The 18,462-nt window shown below is 41.1% G+C and overlaps 1 protein-coding gene across 3 annotated transcripts in view; it reads right to left on the bottom strand.

Annotated features, from left to right (window-relative positions):
• Positions 1 to 515: 515 nt before the first annotated feature.
• PGAP5 (Per1-like protein PGAP5) overlaps positions 516 to 18,462 on the bottom strand; it is a 39,672-nt gene continuing 21,725 nt past the window's right edge. For all 3 annotated transcript variants that reach the window (XM_084590211.1, XM_084590210.1, XM_084590212.1), the window contains exons 5-10: positions 16,480 to 16,621; positions 15,560 to 15,752; positions 12,054 to 12,122; positions 9,110 to 9,232; positions 3,336 to 3,476; positions 516 to 675 (exon numbers count right to left, since the gene is read on the bottom strand). In XM_084590211.1, the coding sequence (XP_084446337.1) occupies positions 544 to 675; positions 3,336 to 3,476; positions 9,110 to 9,232; positions 12,054 to 12,122; positions 15,560 to 15,752; positions 16,480 to 16,621 (800 nt within the window). In that variant the 3' untranslated portion in view covers positions 516 to 543. The remainder of the gene's footprint in view (positions 676 to 3,335; positions 3,477 to 9,109; positions 9,233 to 12,053; positions 12,123 to 15,559; positions 15,753 to 16,479; positions 16,622 to 18,462) is intronic.

Raw genomic sequence — 18,462 nt, 5'->3', positions numbered from 1 at the left:
AGTACCATTGACTTGCGAACTTGAGCAGGATTCCTGCCTCAGACTTCGGGTGTGAGGTCCATGAATTTTCTTCGAAGAAAACTTTCTTGAGCAGGATGAGCCTTAACTTCATTACAGGACACAGCGAAGGGGGGAAATTCCAGTGCTGATAAGTCGAGCAGTTTAACTGATATGATGCGGACAGGATTTCAGCGCCATGGGAGAAACCAGGCCTATTTTCAGGAAAATTCTTTTCCACTACACCTTTACACACCCCAGCTGCAAAGTTTCTAAAGTGCGGTATTGACGGTTCGGATGGCACGAAACCGGTGTGAGCACTAGATTTTGGCAGAAAGGGCGACCTTGTTCGCTGTCATAGGCACCCTAATGACTGCTGCAAGGTGTATCTTCACAGCCGCTCCATAAATCTCATAACAAAAAGCTTTTAAAATTAGCTTCAAGTATATTTACAAGGGCACAAAGCAAAGAGTATGTAAAACTGGCACAGCACCATAATGTAAAGCTACAATCCAGAATGAAAACAAACATACACAATTTATTTAATTAAAATCTTTGACGGCCATGTAGTGAAAACACAATCAGCACAATGGTTGCTATAATGTACAAAAAGATCACAGTTGTCTCTCTTGGTATGTAGCACTTTGATACTGCCATGTCATTTGGTGTAAGAACTGCCTGTGAAATGACAAAAGCAAGAAAAAACACCCCATAAGAAAAAAAGTGAATGCTTGCAGGAACATCTATCACTCTTCAAAGATTACAACGCTAAATTTTGGTTGTGTGGTCTTTCTTTGTAATAATGCAGAAAACATTAGTAAACATAGATCAATATATGAAATTCACCTGTGCTCACAAATAATTTCTACCTGAATTTATTTGCGTGTTTTATCACTTTCGACTTCAACAGCCATACAGTGGCTGTGGAGTCAAGTTCATTGTAGGTCGTGTGCAGCATAAAAAATTTGCTATATTGTCACTCCTCGTTCATTTGTTGTCATTCCGGCTCTTGGAACAGGGTACTATAATAGTGAAACTAATTAAGATTATGAAGCAATGATTACATCACAGTTTCTTTACGTTTACCTCACTTGATCTAGAGTCAACCTTGACATCAGTGGCACCATTCAGCTGCTGACACCAAGAAAGTGTGACATCAAAAATTCAATAAACAAATTGCACGTGGCATTCAATCTATTTATGCACCACTCCAACAAGGAATATATGGAACTGACAGTTTGGTGTCTGTACGTCATTAACAACCAAAGCTGGCATATATACAAGGGAGAGCTCTTCCCAACCTTCATTCTATACGGGCAGTGCTCTTGTTAGGCATCCCCAACCCCATCCAATACAGCAAATTGTTTTGAGCCCTTCCCCACTTTGAATTCATTATCAATATGAATTCAATATTCATATACCCCTTGATTTCAGAAGTAAGAATAAATTGAATAAAAATGACAAAAATAATGCAAACACAAAAGTCACGACACATTCATATTGATCTCAATGAGAGGAAAAGCCCAATTGTTTGATTGTAAGTTTAACACAACAGTTAATTCTTGCATGACACGCAGCTGACCTATACTTGCGCAGAGTATATATACGTCTCTCAGTACCGAAAAATTGGGGCTTTGCATGGTTTTCCAAGAGAATTTTTTACTTTGGGGATGTGGGGCAGCCACCTGCCACTACGTACGAAAATATTCCGGCTGCTCGTCAACGTAGCTGCTGTGTTTTCTGCACCCAGTTAGCCTGTCCGACAGAGGGAAAGCATGTGCAGTGAGAACCACAGAATATGGCGGAGGTGAACAGACAAGCTGACTATTATATAATCCTTAACTAACCTGTGGTTCAGTCAACAGGGTGACAACAAGTTTTGAACAAAGACTTCCTGAATTAAAAAAGTGCATTCTACGGCATAGCACTGGCAGTGGTACAGTGCGTCCCAATACAGCTAAGATGTTCCAAGAGTGGGCTGGTTAACTTAATACCATTAGGCTCCTTATTTTTTAGAGGCTTGTAGCGCACTGTAAGTAATATCCTTATCATTTTTAGAATTCTAAAGTTGTAGTCTTCTTTGCTGCTGTACCGAGAGGAATTTCGAGGCCTCACTCGGGTGAAAACAAAACTAAGTGACCGGGGGAAGCACTTGCCATGCCTATGAGCGTACGTCGCACAGCACTGTGCCTATCCTATGGTCTCATTTTGTAACGTCCAGTTTGGAGTGGTGAGCAGGGCCCGTATTCCGAGTTTGCATCGTTATCGAAGTGTCGCTATCTCAAGTGACCTCGAGTGATCTGATTGGTCGAAAAGCCGGTACCACTACAGAACCAGAAGAGGCGGCAACATCATATTCCGGCGTTTCCACCAATCAGATGACTCGAGGTCGGGGAGATAGCGACACTTTCGATAATGACACAAACTCGGAATACGGGCCCAGGTGGAAACTTTACAGATGCTCATTACAGTTTCATCAGTGGCTGCAAGCAGAAGCAGCACAAAGAAAACACCTTGTATCTGTTCCATTGTAACCTGTGGGCTAAGAAACAGGCAGGCGAAACACAAAACCCTGCTGGCAGCGTTCTAATTGCCGTTTCAGCCACATGAGAAGCAGCTTTCGGACAGGACGTTGTGCAAAGTTTAGTAGGAAAGAAAATCTGCATAAAGTGTCAAGCAACTCTGCTCTCTGAGAATGCATATGCAGGAACAGTAGTACGGCTTTTGGGCGGCGGCACAACATGTTTTCACTATCCGTGTGCTTTAGGCGGTGCGGGCTAGGAATTCTATTTTCAGTTGCATTTCAGCAGACCACTCTACTTCACATCCAGCGTGCACTATGCACATTTCACTATAACCTCCAAGACCTTCTCCAAGTTCTTTCTTTTCCTGAGCAGCTGGAGCAGATGAAGGAAGCAGCAGCCGAGTAGCACTAACATGATGCCGACATGTGTAGGCCGCTGCTACATAACCGTCATCTGTTTGCAGAGACCAGCTACCGAACAAGTGTGAAATGGCCTAGTGCGGGTTGACGCGTGTGCACAACAGTTACTTGCTTAACCTACTTCCTCCTTTTGACAGGGCTCCCTTTAGTACAAATGATGGCTAATTGAAACAAACTTTCCGCACCTTTCAAGTTCACATTATCAACACCCACTAACACTAGCATATGAATTTAATTTCACATAAACTAGTCCGTTTAATTTTTGTAACCCTCTGACAGCTCGCGTACAACTAGATATGATTGAAGGTTGCAGATATCTCTAGTTACTGGTTAACTGAATCACACAAGCTACCAGTTCGTTTGCGAAAGTTAAATAAAATTTACATTTCCTTACGAGAGCAAAGCTGGGGGCCCGCTTGTTTCTCCAGCTGATTGATGGCAATGTCCATTCTGGGATGGACTGGCGGTGAACTGTCAGACAGCCATGATGGGTATGGCCAGTGAAGACAGCACGAGGATTTAGGGCATCCAAAAGCTAAACAAAGTAATGCACAAAAATCACATATACCTATTGTACAAACAATAAATAAATAGCAGTCATGTTCTAACATGTACCACACAGTCTGCTTCTGTATGCAAGAGCTGAAAAAGCATTTTCAGCGAAAACTAGTCATAGATTAATGGTAACAAAATATGCTGCTTTAGGTAATAACTCTAGACTGCTGGCCGTAAAAGACATATTTGTTACTCCCTCATGAAAACTGAAACAAATTTGTATTTGCAAAAGAATACCACAATTAGCTTAATCATTCACAGAAGTAACAGTATCTGCAATGAACAGCAAGGCAACACTGCCAAGCAGTTGCTGGCAGAATGAACATTACTCTGAAAATGAACCAAATTATCAGCAATGCACCACAGCTCAGTCAGATTCCATAAGATCAAGGCAAAACTGTTTTGAGCCCTGTAATAAAACATTCCAGAAGCCTAAGTGAACACTAGGAGGTTATGGCATCATTTCAGCTAAAAAGCTATGACTAGTGAGCACATGTACTCTATCTCGGTAGTCCCATGCAGCACTACCAAAGCTGAGAAGAGTGCAGAGGCAACATTCTGATGCTGAGGAATCTAGTGTCAGTATAAAATGGCAATATGGGCATATAGGCCCATGAGATTGCGTGCTGTAGTGTGTCCAATTGCCAAACTTCATTTCAAATTGAAACTTAATGTACGTTTAAGTTACACATGCTATTTCCAGAGTTAAGCATGTGCAATTCTTGGGTACGAATAGCATTGCTAACATAGTGGACCCACCTCAAAGCAAGATGTCTTTCCTCAGAGTGAGCTTACTGTTACATTAGCTAAACGTAAATTATGCATTGGGCCTTTGTTTGGCCTCATCCCACCTACAGCAACAAAGAGCTGAGCATGCGCTCAGGCCAGCCCGAAACCCGTACATGGCCTTGCCCACGGACCAGGTTAGGCCTGAGCAAGGGTATACGCCTTGGGCGGGTCGAGCTCCCTAATCCTGGATACATGTGAATATGGCCATGGTGCCCTAGGTGCCTTGAATGCACAGCAACAGTGTTTTTCTGCATCCTCTCCGTGTGTGAGCGTCTAATTTCTCTGTCCATCCCTCCAATCCCCCTCTTTGTCAACGGATATCTGCTAGCCGCCAACAACCGAACAGAAAGGGTCACCTGTGGGCTATTGAGTTTTGATTTTCACACCTCCCACTCCGATAACACGAGCCCAGATGATTCAGTATCCATTCCATGATCCGTAGTGCACTGTTGCCTCTCATGCATGTCTGTTGTGGCGACTGAAATTATTTCTTTCTGCGTCGCCACTTAAACTGCAATTATAGCAGGTTACGCTGGGCTCAAGTTCTTTTATCGTTGGGCCGGGTCATGGCCCAGGATTAAAAAAATTCATTATAGTAAAGCTCAATGAGAGATGGATGCAGATGTGTACGTCTGTGCACCAGCATCAAACCACAGTGACAAAATATTCAATAGTTTCTATGATGTCAAAACAGTAATGACAGTAAACACACACTAAAAAGTATTTTTGTGGGTGTGCAGAAGTCAGTAAGCACAGTGACAAAATATTCAATAGTTTCTATGATTTCAAAACAGTAATGACAGTAAACACACACTAAAAAGTATTTTTGTGGGTGCGCAGAAGTCAGTAAGCAAGAAGGCGGTTAGAAGCTAGGGCACAAGCTCTAGAACTGGTTGAAGAGAAGTAACACAAAATTTTCATTGAAGAAGACCAGCAGGACAAAAACGTAGTGAAAACAAAGCAGACCAAAATAGTCACAGAGTTGCAAGGGAAAAGCGAAAGGCAAGGAAATTGTACAAAGCATAAGCATCGTTTAGTGGAAAACAATGGACTTCACTAAAAGGCACCAGACAGTTGTTAAAATTCACCAGTGAATGAATGAAGGCAGCAATTAGAAGTACTATAGATAGGCAGAGCAAGAAAGTATTTAGGCAGATAGGGCACAGTAGGGTTAAAAGCTTCCCCTAACATTTCCAGAAATTGAAAAGAAAAAAAAAAAACATTTAAATTGTTTTACGGTCCTTTCAAAAGAGAAATTTGAAATGAGCAGGGCACAAAAACATAGTTGAAGGATGGCAGAGAGTAAGATAAACAGACAAGTCCAGGAAAAGTGCAGGGACAGTGTAGCCAAGGCTGACACAAGACAGGAGTAACTAGAGGCCACTGGGATGGACATTTGTGCTCCAGTGAACTTAACTCAGCAACAGTGGAAAATGATAATGATTATTATAATACATGTGCAAGAGTATATGTACATATTATGCTTAATGTTTCGAAGCAATGCATGGGTTATGGGGTGCTTTAGTGGAAGGCTCCACATTAAGTTAGGCCAGCTGGGGTTCAGTAATGTGTGAAAACAAACAACAAAGCACAGTACATGGACACTGCAGCATTTTGCCTCCGTCGACATGCAGCTGCCATGGCCAAGATTTGATCCTGCAATCTCCAACAATGGTTGCAAAGAGGCCCGAAATCACAAAAATTTTTTTCATGTCATCTGCATCATCTACAGAATCTGTGGAACAGGAATGAAGCAATGCTATCGTAATGATGTCACTAACTAGCACTGCTGCCACATCTATGAAATTTGGGGACATTCAACAGCTAGCACTCTGAGCAGCTTCAGTGTAAAGCTTGTAAGTTTGCTATTGTCAAAGTGGCAGAAATAGCTGTAACAACCATTCTCGATCTCCTTCCTGTACAGCCAAACCACTCTATAAAGTGCTAGCTATAATTTCCAATGAGACAATGAAACTGGTACACTTTACATAGCAATCAGAGTAATATCCTCTGGTAACATCAATATTCACAAACTGCTATAATTCTTACTTGCAGTCAAAACCGCCTAAAATGTGACAACAATGTGGAAGCATTACCATTTCTTGTGAACTTTAACAAGCCCAAAATGCAGAAGACTGTGAAGATTCTCTGGCTGCTGTGAAATTCACTTGCAGGCAAAGGACAGCACAGATGAAGTAATACGTGGGAACAATGGCGCAAGTGTCGGGTGCTAAAATAATATTATGCTAGTCTCTCTCTCTCTCTCTCTCTCTCTCTCTCTCTCTCTCTCTCTCTCTCTCTCACACACACACACACACACACACACACACACACACACACACACACACACACACACACACACACACACACACACACACACACACACACACACACACACACACACACACACAACTTTCTGGAAGCCAGTTTAGCCTTGATTTATTCCCAGTTCCAGAACTTGCTCCCAGAACAGTAGCAGCAATCCACACAAGATCGCCACGGTTGGTCTAGCCCCCACCTTTCCCTCTTTCCGACACCCCACCAGACTATGTGCCTCCAATGTCCCACATTTGTATAGTGCATATTCCGATTTATGACTGGCATCAGTAGCCGTGCTGTGCAGTCTCACCTGGTCTATGTTCATCCTAGTGCTGCAAGTAGCTTTTGAGACAGAGTGTAGGCCCACACTGACACCCAGAGAAATGATGTCTTTTGTGACATGTGCACACACCCCCTCATAGAGGGGTAGAATTGTCCCTTGTACGAATCCCACATAACTTGCACCAGTTGCCAAAAGTCCGCCACACATCCATGGCTGAGAACCACTGATATAAGGAACTAACAAGAACAGAATGAGCACAGAGGGCAGTACACCATGGCATAGACTCGCTGGTCTCTGCTTACATTTTCAGCATGAACAATATTTATAAAGGAATCCTGGAGTCATATAACGATTCTCCTAATAAGTGGGCACCTCAGAAAGGAGAAAAGACCAGTGCACAGGCATTCAACATTTACTTTGATTTTTTATCAGTTTTTCTTCACAAGAATGACTTACAGATAGGAGCTATGATATATAAAAATATTTAACACGAAGAACGCTCGATACATTTTGCAGGCCTTTCCACTCCTGAATTGAACTAACTGCTTAGCACATGCCGCAGCTAGAGCTTCCTTCTCCGAGTTGCACGAAGCGGAAAAAATATAACACCTCTCATTTATGTAGGCAATGAGAGCTACAAAAGACCTGATGCAAAAACTGGCACCCAACTCACGTTTCTGCCATGTTGGGGGATTCAGGATACCGCAGTATATGGTAGTGCAAGGTTAGCGATGCACAAGTTGGCATTTATTGTCATCTAAGGTACCCAAATACTCCTCTACCTCGCTCAACAAAAAAGAACCTATTATACCCAGGGAAATAAGATGAAGCTGCTAACTAGCTTAGTACACTGTTTTCTATTTCTCGCCGGGAGCTCAATGCTAGGCAGGTGGAAAGCCGCTTATGGATTTTCAGTTTCTTTCGACAGGTAATAATGTCACAAAAGTTGCATTGCAGAAAAAGACCCAAAAATGAGCTGTTTGCTTATTTTGGTCAAGAAGCAATCCTGCCAGCTGGCACACTAAGTAGATCACCTAGTAGTTTCTCACGCAGGATTAGTTTTTCATCTGCCTCTCGGCTTCACGTGCGCATTTTTTATCCTTAATGTTTGCTCTGTTTTAATGCAAGTCTTCTGCACTCCTTCGTTTCCGAAGTGTGACAAGCGAACGGGTTCACGCTGGATCTTGACATAGCCCCAGTGTATGGAAGCACACACTAGGCCGCGTAAATCAGTCATCTACCGCTCGTGGTCAGCTGTTCGGTCTTGGCATACTTTGCGAAGATTAAATTTTCAAAGAGGAATTGCCCAAGCGATAGCGTGCACCCACAGTGCAGCATTGGCAGTGATGGTTTGGCCGTCACTCCGCCAAACGGCTGCTATCGTGCAGCACAGAAATGCAAGCAGCAACGCAAAATATCAGGCCACTTTAACTTCTCGAAACTACACCAGGACTATGAGGTGCTAAGCAGTGAAGGGCTAAGAAATAATTTCGAGAACCTAGGAATCTTTACTGTGTGCTGAAATCTCGACACAAGGGCGTTTTCGTTTTTCACCATCAGAAAAACTGCCGCCGCACCTGGAATTGAGCCCGTGTCCTCTGGCTCAGCAGTAGAAAGACATTGGATGGCCTTAAAAATTTTAGCAATCTGCAAGTTTCACCAAGGTGTACTTATAACATAGTGTGTGATCGTGGTATGCCGTCGTCTACGCAATGTGTGCACCGTAATTACCTTAATCTCAATGATGTGATCGCCAACGCAATAAGACTGCGAACGAACACAGCCCAACAAGTGCAGATAAGGTTGAGTCTTACATTTCAAAATGAAAAAAGAAAAAAGAAAACTGCCCAGTACATTTCCTAGTCTCTAAAGTCGACAGGCTCACATATGACACCATTGTGAATTTCTTCGCTGCTGGTGCCCTTACGCTGCATTTTTGACATATATTTATAACCACAACTGGTACCTGCAAAGTTGCTCAGCAATGTGGACAAATCAGAAAGGGCCATGGGTCACCTGTAGCTATCATTTCTCTCTTAAACCTTAAAGTAAAAAGATCACCAAATCAAGAAAGCCGCTGATATGCTCTGCACCAGGCAATCCTGCGATCCCAATCCCCCAACATGGCGTCACTTGCTCGTTTCGATTTCCTTCAGGTAGATGGCAGAATTTTTGCATAAGGTCTATGTGCAACCATAGAAATCCATGAAAAGGTTGCTTACCAATGCTGTAGCCTCTCGTGATAAGCACTCCCAGTTTTCACGAAACAATTCCTGTTTCTCTGCTGGGGATGCAGCATCCGGTTCTGAGCATGCACCATCAGAGCTCCTATACAAGGGGAAGTGCTGCAATAGACAGCCATTTTAAAAGCACTCAAGTTTGTGTACTAAGAGAAAACACACTGAGAAAAAGCATTCGTGGCTCTAACAGTCCTTTAAAACTTGACCGCCTAAGTTGCCAAATCACACAAAATACAATAAATTAATAATTGAACGCTTGTGTGGTAGATTCAAATAAATGTTAAATTCCAGTTTTGGACTTACAAAAACAGGGCAGGCATTTAAAAATTGCGGCATTTCCAAAGAGCAGTATCCTGCACTCGTCCCGCAAGTTAACCTACCCTTTCTTCATATAGTCAAGGGCCAGTATATGTGGCACAGGCCCTTAATGCAGTGTTAGAAGAGTTGTGCATCACACTCAAACGCACTATCAGAGATGGGATAACAATCACAACATTGACAATTACGAAATATGCTGCCTTCCTAAGTATCGTGTTGCATCATTGTTTTAAGCTTAAAACATGAACATGATGAAACTTTATATAAGCTGAAATATTCCCTACTTATGTCACTTTGGTCCTTTCTGGTCATATTCTGAAATCACTCGCCCAGTTCGACAGCAGTGATAGAGGTCACATTTAGCCACTAACATAAAAGAAAGTCCCAGTGTAGCAACGCGTGTGGCTGGCACCGGCCACGTGCCCAAGAGAACAAGCCGGCACCGGCACGACCGATTCAGAACGCTCGGGACTTTAGCCTCAGCCGGCCGCTTGGCCACTGCTCCTCCAACTCTCTGCAATAAATGTGGATGTGGTCGCTCCTTGCCAGCGACCTCCACACCAGAAGTTTTATGAATGATCAAAGGCTAACAGCATATAATAAAACATAAGCATCATACATATGCAATCCGGAGAGTGCAACTGCACAGCAGTTTAAGAATTGTAATTTCCATGCATTATGTATTATACTAGAGGAGGCGGTAGCCACCACCCTCAATTCTGCGGACTACACCGCTTTCCTGCTTCATTCAGAACTGCACGGGGAGTATGTTGCTGATAACGCAGCGAACCCCTCCCGGTGTGTGAAGCTACAACAGCTGCATTCTGAAAAGTCAGTTTATTTTGTCTTCATAACGCGCCAATGTCATTAGGGCAGTATCCCTTTCCGAAATCTGAATCCCCCTTTTCTTCTTGTCACCATGCTACAAACATCCTGCCACAGTCTCTGCTGCAAACAATACACTGAGAGAATTTATTCATGAGCTTGAAAGCAAAATCTGAGTTTACAGCATCCTAGAATTTTGTCTTCACCAATGTAATACCCCTTAAATGGGGCCTTTGAGGTATCAATAAATAAATAAATAAGTCTTTTTTTGGGCTTCCAGTGTACTGGGTGCTTTAGCAGACACTTTGTACATTGATAAGTTTGAAATAGAAAAAAAAAATTTTGGGTGGGGGGTAACAAACTCTTAGCCACAGAAAATGTAATTTACTGCAAAGATGTATCTAACTGTGTAGGTAATAAACTAAAATCACTAATTAACTTTTAAATTAGCCTAGCCTGCTGGTTAGCACTCAAGAGAAGTCCGAAGCTGTGGACAAGACGATTCCACACCATATTTTGAAATGTAGCATAAGAACATACAGTACATTTTTCCACACAAAACTAAAATCGCTGGTGACATGTAGCAGTAACTACAGCACCAAATTTAAACTGCCTGCTCTACCATGCCATTTTATGCCGTACATTTCACTTTGTCGTTCTAACATATGACCACACAATTGGCAATGACTGCCCTTTTTCTTGTGTCAAGCTGTGGGGCAAAAGAATGAAAACGACAAGGCACAATAGCTCAAACAGTTTGAACTGAGCTCCACAGTCACTGCAACCTGTAATCAGCGGATGTCATGTTTCCACACAGCTTCCTGTGCGTCTGATGCGCTCAGTTTCGGTACTGTTCAGAAAAAAAAAAAAAGAGCAGGATTTCCTCGGGCTGCGGGCTTTTTCAAAAACTGACACAAGCATAGTCCTGTCCATGGTTCCGTGGCATGAAGTTGGGCTACTTGGTTTTGGTTCAGCATAACTGAAAACTGCATGCATAACAGGATCAAAAAACATAGCACAAAATGAGGGCTCATGTTCTTTTGTCCTGTTCTGTATGCAATTTCTGTTTTTTTTTCTGTTCTGCGGATGGTTTTCAGCTATGCTTTTCTATCGCTTTCAACTCCAGGTTAGCACAAGCCAATGAACTAAGTTAATCAAAATATGAATTAGTAAGTTTTGGTCAGTTAGCTTCATAATTATGAAAGTTCTCACAGAGAGTTATGTTCGTCACAGCTGGAAGTTCGTTTTCGAAAAAAAAAAAATTCTATTTAGGACTCCCTATATTTAGGAATTTTTGAAAGTGTTTGCAGAATTTAGGTGGTATTGTGTTCCCGCTATTTAGGAGCACAGCTATTGCTATAACATGCCCGTGCTTGCTCAAGAAAGCAAATACTCGAGTGTTGTATTACTTAAACTCAGCTACTGGCCCATTCTTTCTGAAATTCCATGCACATCCAGCCTGCTTCGGTTATGCACTACCAAAGACTATACATACATCAATTTATTTCTATCAAACAGGCCGGAACAACACCCAAATGTTGTATTAATCATGCCCCAACAATAAAATGCCACCACAAGCTGTCGAACAAGAAGAGAGTGGAAGGTGTGAGTTTTACTCAGATCCCAGTTGGCTCCAATCAGCTGATTAGTCCACACTTGCCTGAAAGCTCAAGGGGACTTCTAGAGCTAATGAATGCCACTTTTGTGCACAACCTGATAATGACTGCTGAGCCTGCAGCTTAATAGATAAAACCTGAGCGTGGAGAACATAGCAGTGTCTCACCATAAGTATAATAGGACGACCACTTGTCCCCAGATGGTCCCCTTTCTGGCAGCTCTTCTGCCTAGTCACCTGCACAAAAGAGCAGTGACTCAGGCTCACATGCAGTAATAGCTTTTGATAGGATCTTAGTGCAGCATTTACAGGAATCGTGCAGAGGTTTAAACCAATATAAAGCAAAAGAAACAACTATTTAATTTTAATCAATCAAGGGCAGTTTGGCCAAAGAGTATGACAAGCATACTTTGGTCAGCATGATGCGGGCCGAAAGTTCAAATTTTTCCAGGCATTTCATCCGAAAGAAGCCAAGCACCACGCCAGGTAAAAGCTCATCAGGGAGCCAATGGTGCCCTAGCAGTACTGGGGATTGAAACCCGGCACTTACTACATATGAGGCAGATACTCAAACTACAAGGCCACTTGTAGGGAGCAAGAAAAAAAAAGCCATGTTTTTTGTTTTTTTTTCCTACATTTGGTACGCCAGACATAAGCAACTATTGCTTTTATTTTTGTTGCAAAGAGAGAAAAATATATCAAAGTGTCAAAACTTGGCACTTGAATGTTATCATAGCGAGCCTAAAAAAGTAGTCACAATAAAGAAACAAAAGCAATACTTCCAATACTGTAAGCCTCTTAAATGTTAAAAAAAAAATAATAGTAATAAAGCTTTGAAATTTTGCATGACAAAAAGACTGTAATATGCATTTTCAAGAGTTTAAAATAAAAAACTACCACTTAATAAAATAAAATTATTCACTGCAGCATGCAGCACCATGAAATGGAAAGCACTAAGCGGTTACCTTCACACTAGTATTACGCTCCGCTGGCCAGTCAGAATAAAAATGTGTATGCCAGGTGTGCCAGCCAAATATAACCAAGCTTTAAAACAACATTCGAGTGTTCTAGCCCAGTAGCCCAATTATAGTCTACAGTATCTTTTTCATTTGTGAAAGTTAATTAAATATTAAAGACTAGATAGATAACTTTTTAATTATTCCCTAGAGGAAGAAAGCGAATTGACTATTGCTAATTTGGCTTTCAAAGGACCAGGAAATATTTTCGAATTACGGGCATGAAAACCACTATAAATTGTTTACATCACAGTAATTTAATTCAAAATTTGCATGATGGCTCTCTGCATTTGGCATAAAACTCAGATGAGAGCGATAGTTTTTCATGATTTCGTCAAGTGCTTCACTTAAATCCAATGTCCAAAATGGCGTGGCTGGCAGATGCATACACCTGATTGCAGCTGCGACATGGCATGAAGGTCAGGAAAACGAAACCGAAACTATGCGTTCGAGCTATATTTCGAAAATGGAGAGCTTCCGATTCTAGTTTTGCCTGCCACAGCACGCACAAAGTGTGCGGGCACTATTGTTTTATGGAATTCAGGTTCGGAGAGATCTATTTCGGTGACCGCTAGTTGCGTGGGTTGCCCCTCGGCATGATCCCTCGTTCGAATTAGCGAGCGTCCAGCGCCGTCACAGACGTCATAGGTGCCAGCCAGGACAGTGCTTCTAGTTTGAATTTCTGAATTAATGGGGATCGAAATAACGAGATTTTACTGTAGCAGATGATCTTGAAAAACAGCTAGCTACATTGATTCCATCAGCCTACGACTTATGTAGCTTTATTTAGTAACCTTCAAAGAAGGGTATCATGCGACCAGCAGCTGACTTGCATCTCTCAAGCGCTCCAGTGAAAAGTGGACTTTGTTCCATGAGGCACATCTCGGGACGCTTAGGTAGCACTGCTGTCACATAAAGCTTTTTTTATTGTGTGAGTCATTGTTTAAGCCAGGTTAAAAGAATTATTCTATGTAAATGCTAGCCTGGTGTGAACATTTAAGTCAGCTGTTCAAATATTCAGGGGAATCCCCTAAGGTAGAGTTGACCTGTAACAAGCGAGTAATTACTCATTGATATCCACTTAAATATTCGACCAACACAGTTCCCACTTCCGAGTTTTTGATCAATTTGCTCTCGCCCTATCATCTGACCTGCAGACTGTACTGGTTAGCTCAGTTGGTGGAGAGACTGTCCCGGAAAGGTGGTGGTCCCAGGTTCGTTCCCCGGACTAGGACGAATCTTTCTTTAACAATGAAGTTTCTGGGAAAGCTGTATAGGTTTCCTTTGTAGCCATATTGCTGCATTTGGGTGGATGTCAATAAGTAATTACATCCTTATTACATTTCAGTCAGCTATTTCTCAACACGACCTACAACTTCTGCATTGATACTTTGTTCCTGAGGCAAATAATAAGTTAGCTAATCAGTTTTCGCTAATCAACAGTTTGGAAAATAAAAAATACCACAGGCTAGGCCAAGCGACTCTCAAAACAGCTTTCAGTCATTTCAAAGGGCTAGGACAACTCGTCTTTTTTTAAAAACTTGGCTACATTTAGCTCGGACATCCAGTGCACAAGTCACTCTGAGTAAAATTTAGAACACATTTAGAACCCTGTACCAAGCAAAACTTCAAGGACTGCTAAACGCCATGAAAATGAAAAACAATCCTGCTAGCCTAAACAGCCATCACTGCGCATATCAAACACAAAGCGAATGTAATGCTACCGCACAATGTGACCTACTACCATTTTTTGTACCAGGTGAACCGCACTGCTTGCCAAGACTTGCCTTTGCCGCACACAAGTCAACAAAGCCACTGGCTGGCCGTTTTCTACATACAACTTCAACTACCCTATCTAGCATGGATTTTTTTATTGTGCATTATATTTTCACATGAAATTGGATGTGACTGGCTTATTTTCTCATTCCCATTACATGCAGCTGTTCTTTACAACAGCAGAACAATATGCACCTGAAATATATTTACACCAGCCAATTTTGCTACCCTCAGCATTGAATGGGCCCATGTATTAAGGTGGATAACTGATGTAGGATTTCACTTTTTTCTTTTATGGCTTTAACTTTAACAAGTACTACCGACAAGTGCCAATTTACAGAAACTGCCTCAGGTTATGGCAAGAAGCAGCCACAATTCCAAGAAAGGAAAGAGTTAAATTTCAAGTCAATTGCCACCTTAGAACACTGCATCAGAAAAAAATACTTTGCTAAAACCTTCGCTGCTGTACACTGTATTCATCAGAAACTCCCTCGTGATAAATCAGTCAAACGGAAACTTGAGCTGCTTGGTAGGCCATTATTTGTAGAAACAGCCCCACGATACTACAGACAAGCAAGGAGACAGGACAAGCATTATTCAGTCTTCCTGCTGATCTGCTTTGTTTAGTGCTGTTTCTACGAAAAATTGTGCGAAAGCACCGTAAGGTAATTACAAGCATAGCACAATAGCACAATTTGACACCAACTAGCAAAAACACATCCCTTTTCCTCTAAATTAGAAGTTAATGCTGCTTACACATCAGTTTTCCATAGCAACAATAAAAGGAAGGGTCCTACATAGCATGAGCTGCTTTGGGACATTAAATGCCATAAAAACAAAAGATGGAAACCAAATAAAAGAAAGGCATTTATGATCACCAACCTTTCCTTCTGAGCATCGTAGCTTGTGTCGAATTTTCTCCAGCTCCATTTTAGCCCGGGCACAAAAGTTGCAGTTGTCCCCGTACATTGCCATGCTATTGACGGTGATGAACAAGTTGCCCTTTATAATAGTCAACTTCACAGCAGAAATGTTGAAACTGTCTTCAAAACGATCCACAAAATATTCATGCATCCTGAAATAGCAACCAGCCAAGTTACAGGCAGGCAAACGTTTCCTGCTACACATGACACCTAGCATACATGGCAAAATTACTTTTGAAAAGGAATTAAATTACATTACTAATTACCTTGCTGAAAATTGCAGAAAAGTAATTAAATTACATTACTCATTACTGCTCCCCAAAAGTAATGAAATTACATCACAATTACTTCTACTCAGTAATTCAATTACTTTAAAATTACTTTCTAGTTTCCATAAATGCAAAAACTAAGTAAAGCTATTAAACAAAACTATTCTAGTTGACTAAAGTTCTGCTCAGTTCTGTCTCCTTTTGCCAATCCGTTACGCTGGTTTCGGATTGCAGCACGTCGTTCCTGCTTTCGCGCACTCTACTTCGTTTTCTATTGAAAGAGTGATGGCGCACTTTAGTAAAAGTAATTTCGAGAGGAATTGATTACTTTGCTGTGAAATTACTACCAAAAAGTAATTCTCTACATTACTAAATTACCAAACTGAAAAAGTCATTACATTACAAATTACCGAAAAATGTAATTGAATTACAGTAATTTCATTACTGCAATTCAATTACTGCCATGTCTGATACCTAGTAATGCTGAAACAAAGAACACTGCAAAGAATAACACAATGACATGTGGCCTCTTTCAGCCCTCCTTGGCATCACATCAGCAGCCACCACTGATAGGATCACATCTTGCTTACAGCTACCTACCTTACCTTACCTGTAATGAAATCCAACATCATGGTTGCCAACTGCAACAAGGACCTTCACATTAGCAGGCACATAAAAGAGGTCCCAGAACCGCTTCATGTAAGCCTTGAACTCGTCATCATTGCTCCACTGGCCTTCATCAAAAATGTCACCTGTAGAAGTATATAATAAGTTGTAATTTTTAAGGCAGCATAGCAGTTAGCAACCGTTTTTGAGCACGCTGATAATACCTGGCTACTCAGCATAAATATATAGTTCTACATAAAACATTTTGTGGAATCCCAATTCTGCAAAAGAAAAACACTTATGGAGGTTGAACCTAACCTAACCTACCCTACCCTATAGCCTAACCTAACTTAGGAGTTTATTTTAGCATCCCAAAGCAACTCAGGCTATGAAGGACATCGCACAGTACACGGGTGCCTTGCTGCTCACTTGAGTTGAAAAGTTGCTGCCACAACTGGGATCGACTACACTTTCATGGGATCAGCTGCTCAGCACTTAACCATTGAGTCGCGATGACAAGGGCCTTTTTTGTCAACTATTTTTACATCACACAAATTGTGTAGATGGCAAGTGATCTAATTAAAAGAGTAACACTGATTACCAGTTAAAATCAAAACAAAGAACCAGAAATAAGGATGGGAGAAGTCTTAGTATAGCTTTCATCCTGTGCCTACCTTTTCTGCAGGTCTACATCTTACAAAACCACTGGGCAAGAGTGGTCATTACTGAATGAACCATTTCTGCACAAAAAAAAATTCAAAATACTGAGCTCTTCAAGAGGTGGCATGTCATATAATGAATTACAATACAAACTGTATTCAGGAATCACCCCCACTTAGCTCTGAAGCAACACTGTACAACAGTAAACTGGACTTAAAATCCTTCTGAAACGACTTTAGTGAAATCTTGCATTTTTATTTTTCTGTTTTCATTTTAATTCACATTTTAGAGTACATTCTGACACATCAGCAATTCATGCTGCAGGCAATTTGCGAAGCAGCCTAAAACATTTTTTCTTCAAAGGTGGCTTCATAAATAAAAAGGTATCAACAAATTATAGGCAACCTGCATTTATTTACAGCTTAAAAAATTGTGCATGCCACATTTTCAACATTAGAAGTTCGCGTGCAGGAAAAATAAAAAAAACATTGACCTACACACAATGATGATGAAAAGTGAGCCACCCATGATCTGCTTCTGTACACAGCTGACCAGTTCTTAAATAGAAGAAACTCCATCACAGTTAATAATCCTTTCACCATAGAAGCCTTACAAATTTTTTTGCTGAAGGCATAACTTAGCTTTTAATAATTTTGATAGCCAAAATCTTTATCACAAAATTGTCCTCTGTATGAGATTTGAGAGGAATAAGCATTTTACTGCTTGCACTACAGTAATCCAACAAAATGAAAAGAGGAAGTGCATATATGGTTTGGTTGGTTTGTATATATATATATATATATATATATATATATAATGAAAAAGAATCTAAATATACATATAAAGGCATATAAATGTATATAAAGCATATAGAAATAAATGAAAAATACAAAAGAAAAATCCATTCCTTATGATATAATGGTAAACTCAGCCACCAGCCACACTTGCCAACCAAGTGAGCCTTAAGCAATCCAAATTTTGCATTGCCCTAAACTACTCAGTCAAAAAAAAAAAAAAAAAAAAAAAAATGATTTCAAATTTTTTTAAGGGCACCTGGTGAGTTCTACTGCACAGCAACAGCATTGGCTATTATCAAGCGAAAGCTACATTCTTGCAACGAAAACTATCGTTGCCCATGGACATGTGAATATAATGCTGTAAAAACGTAGTAACTTACAAAACATTATGGAATGCTGATTCACTGGAAATTATTTTTGCGCTGCCTGACTAGCTAGTCAGTCTATACTTATTCCAGCAGCAACGTACCTGTCCACTCAAACTTCTATGCTTTTCACAGACCTGCTTTGCCTCGCTGTGGAAAAAAATT

The sequence above is a fragment of the Amblyomma maculatum genome, chromosome 1, assembly GCF_055883805.1.
Source record: "Amblyomma maculatum isolate TAMU_Amacu chromosome 1, ASM5588380v1, whole genome shotgun sequence".
Classification (NCBI taxonomy): Eukaryota; Metazoa; Arthropoda; class Arachnida; order Ixodida; family Ixodidae; genus Amblyomma; species Amblyomma maculatum.
The sequence above is the reverse complement of the archived record's forward strand: the minus strand, read 5'-3'. Positions and strand labels throughout refer to the sequence as shown.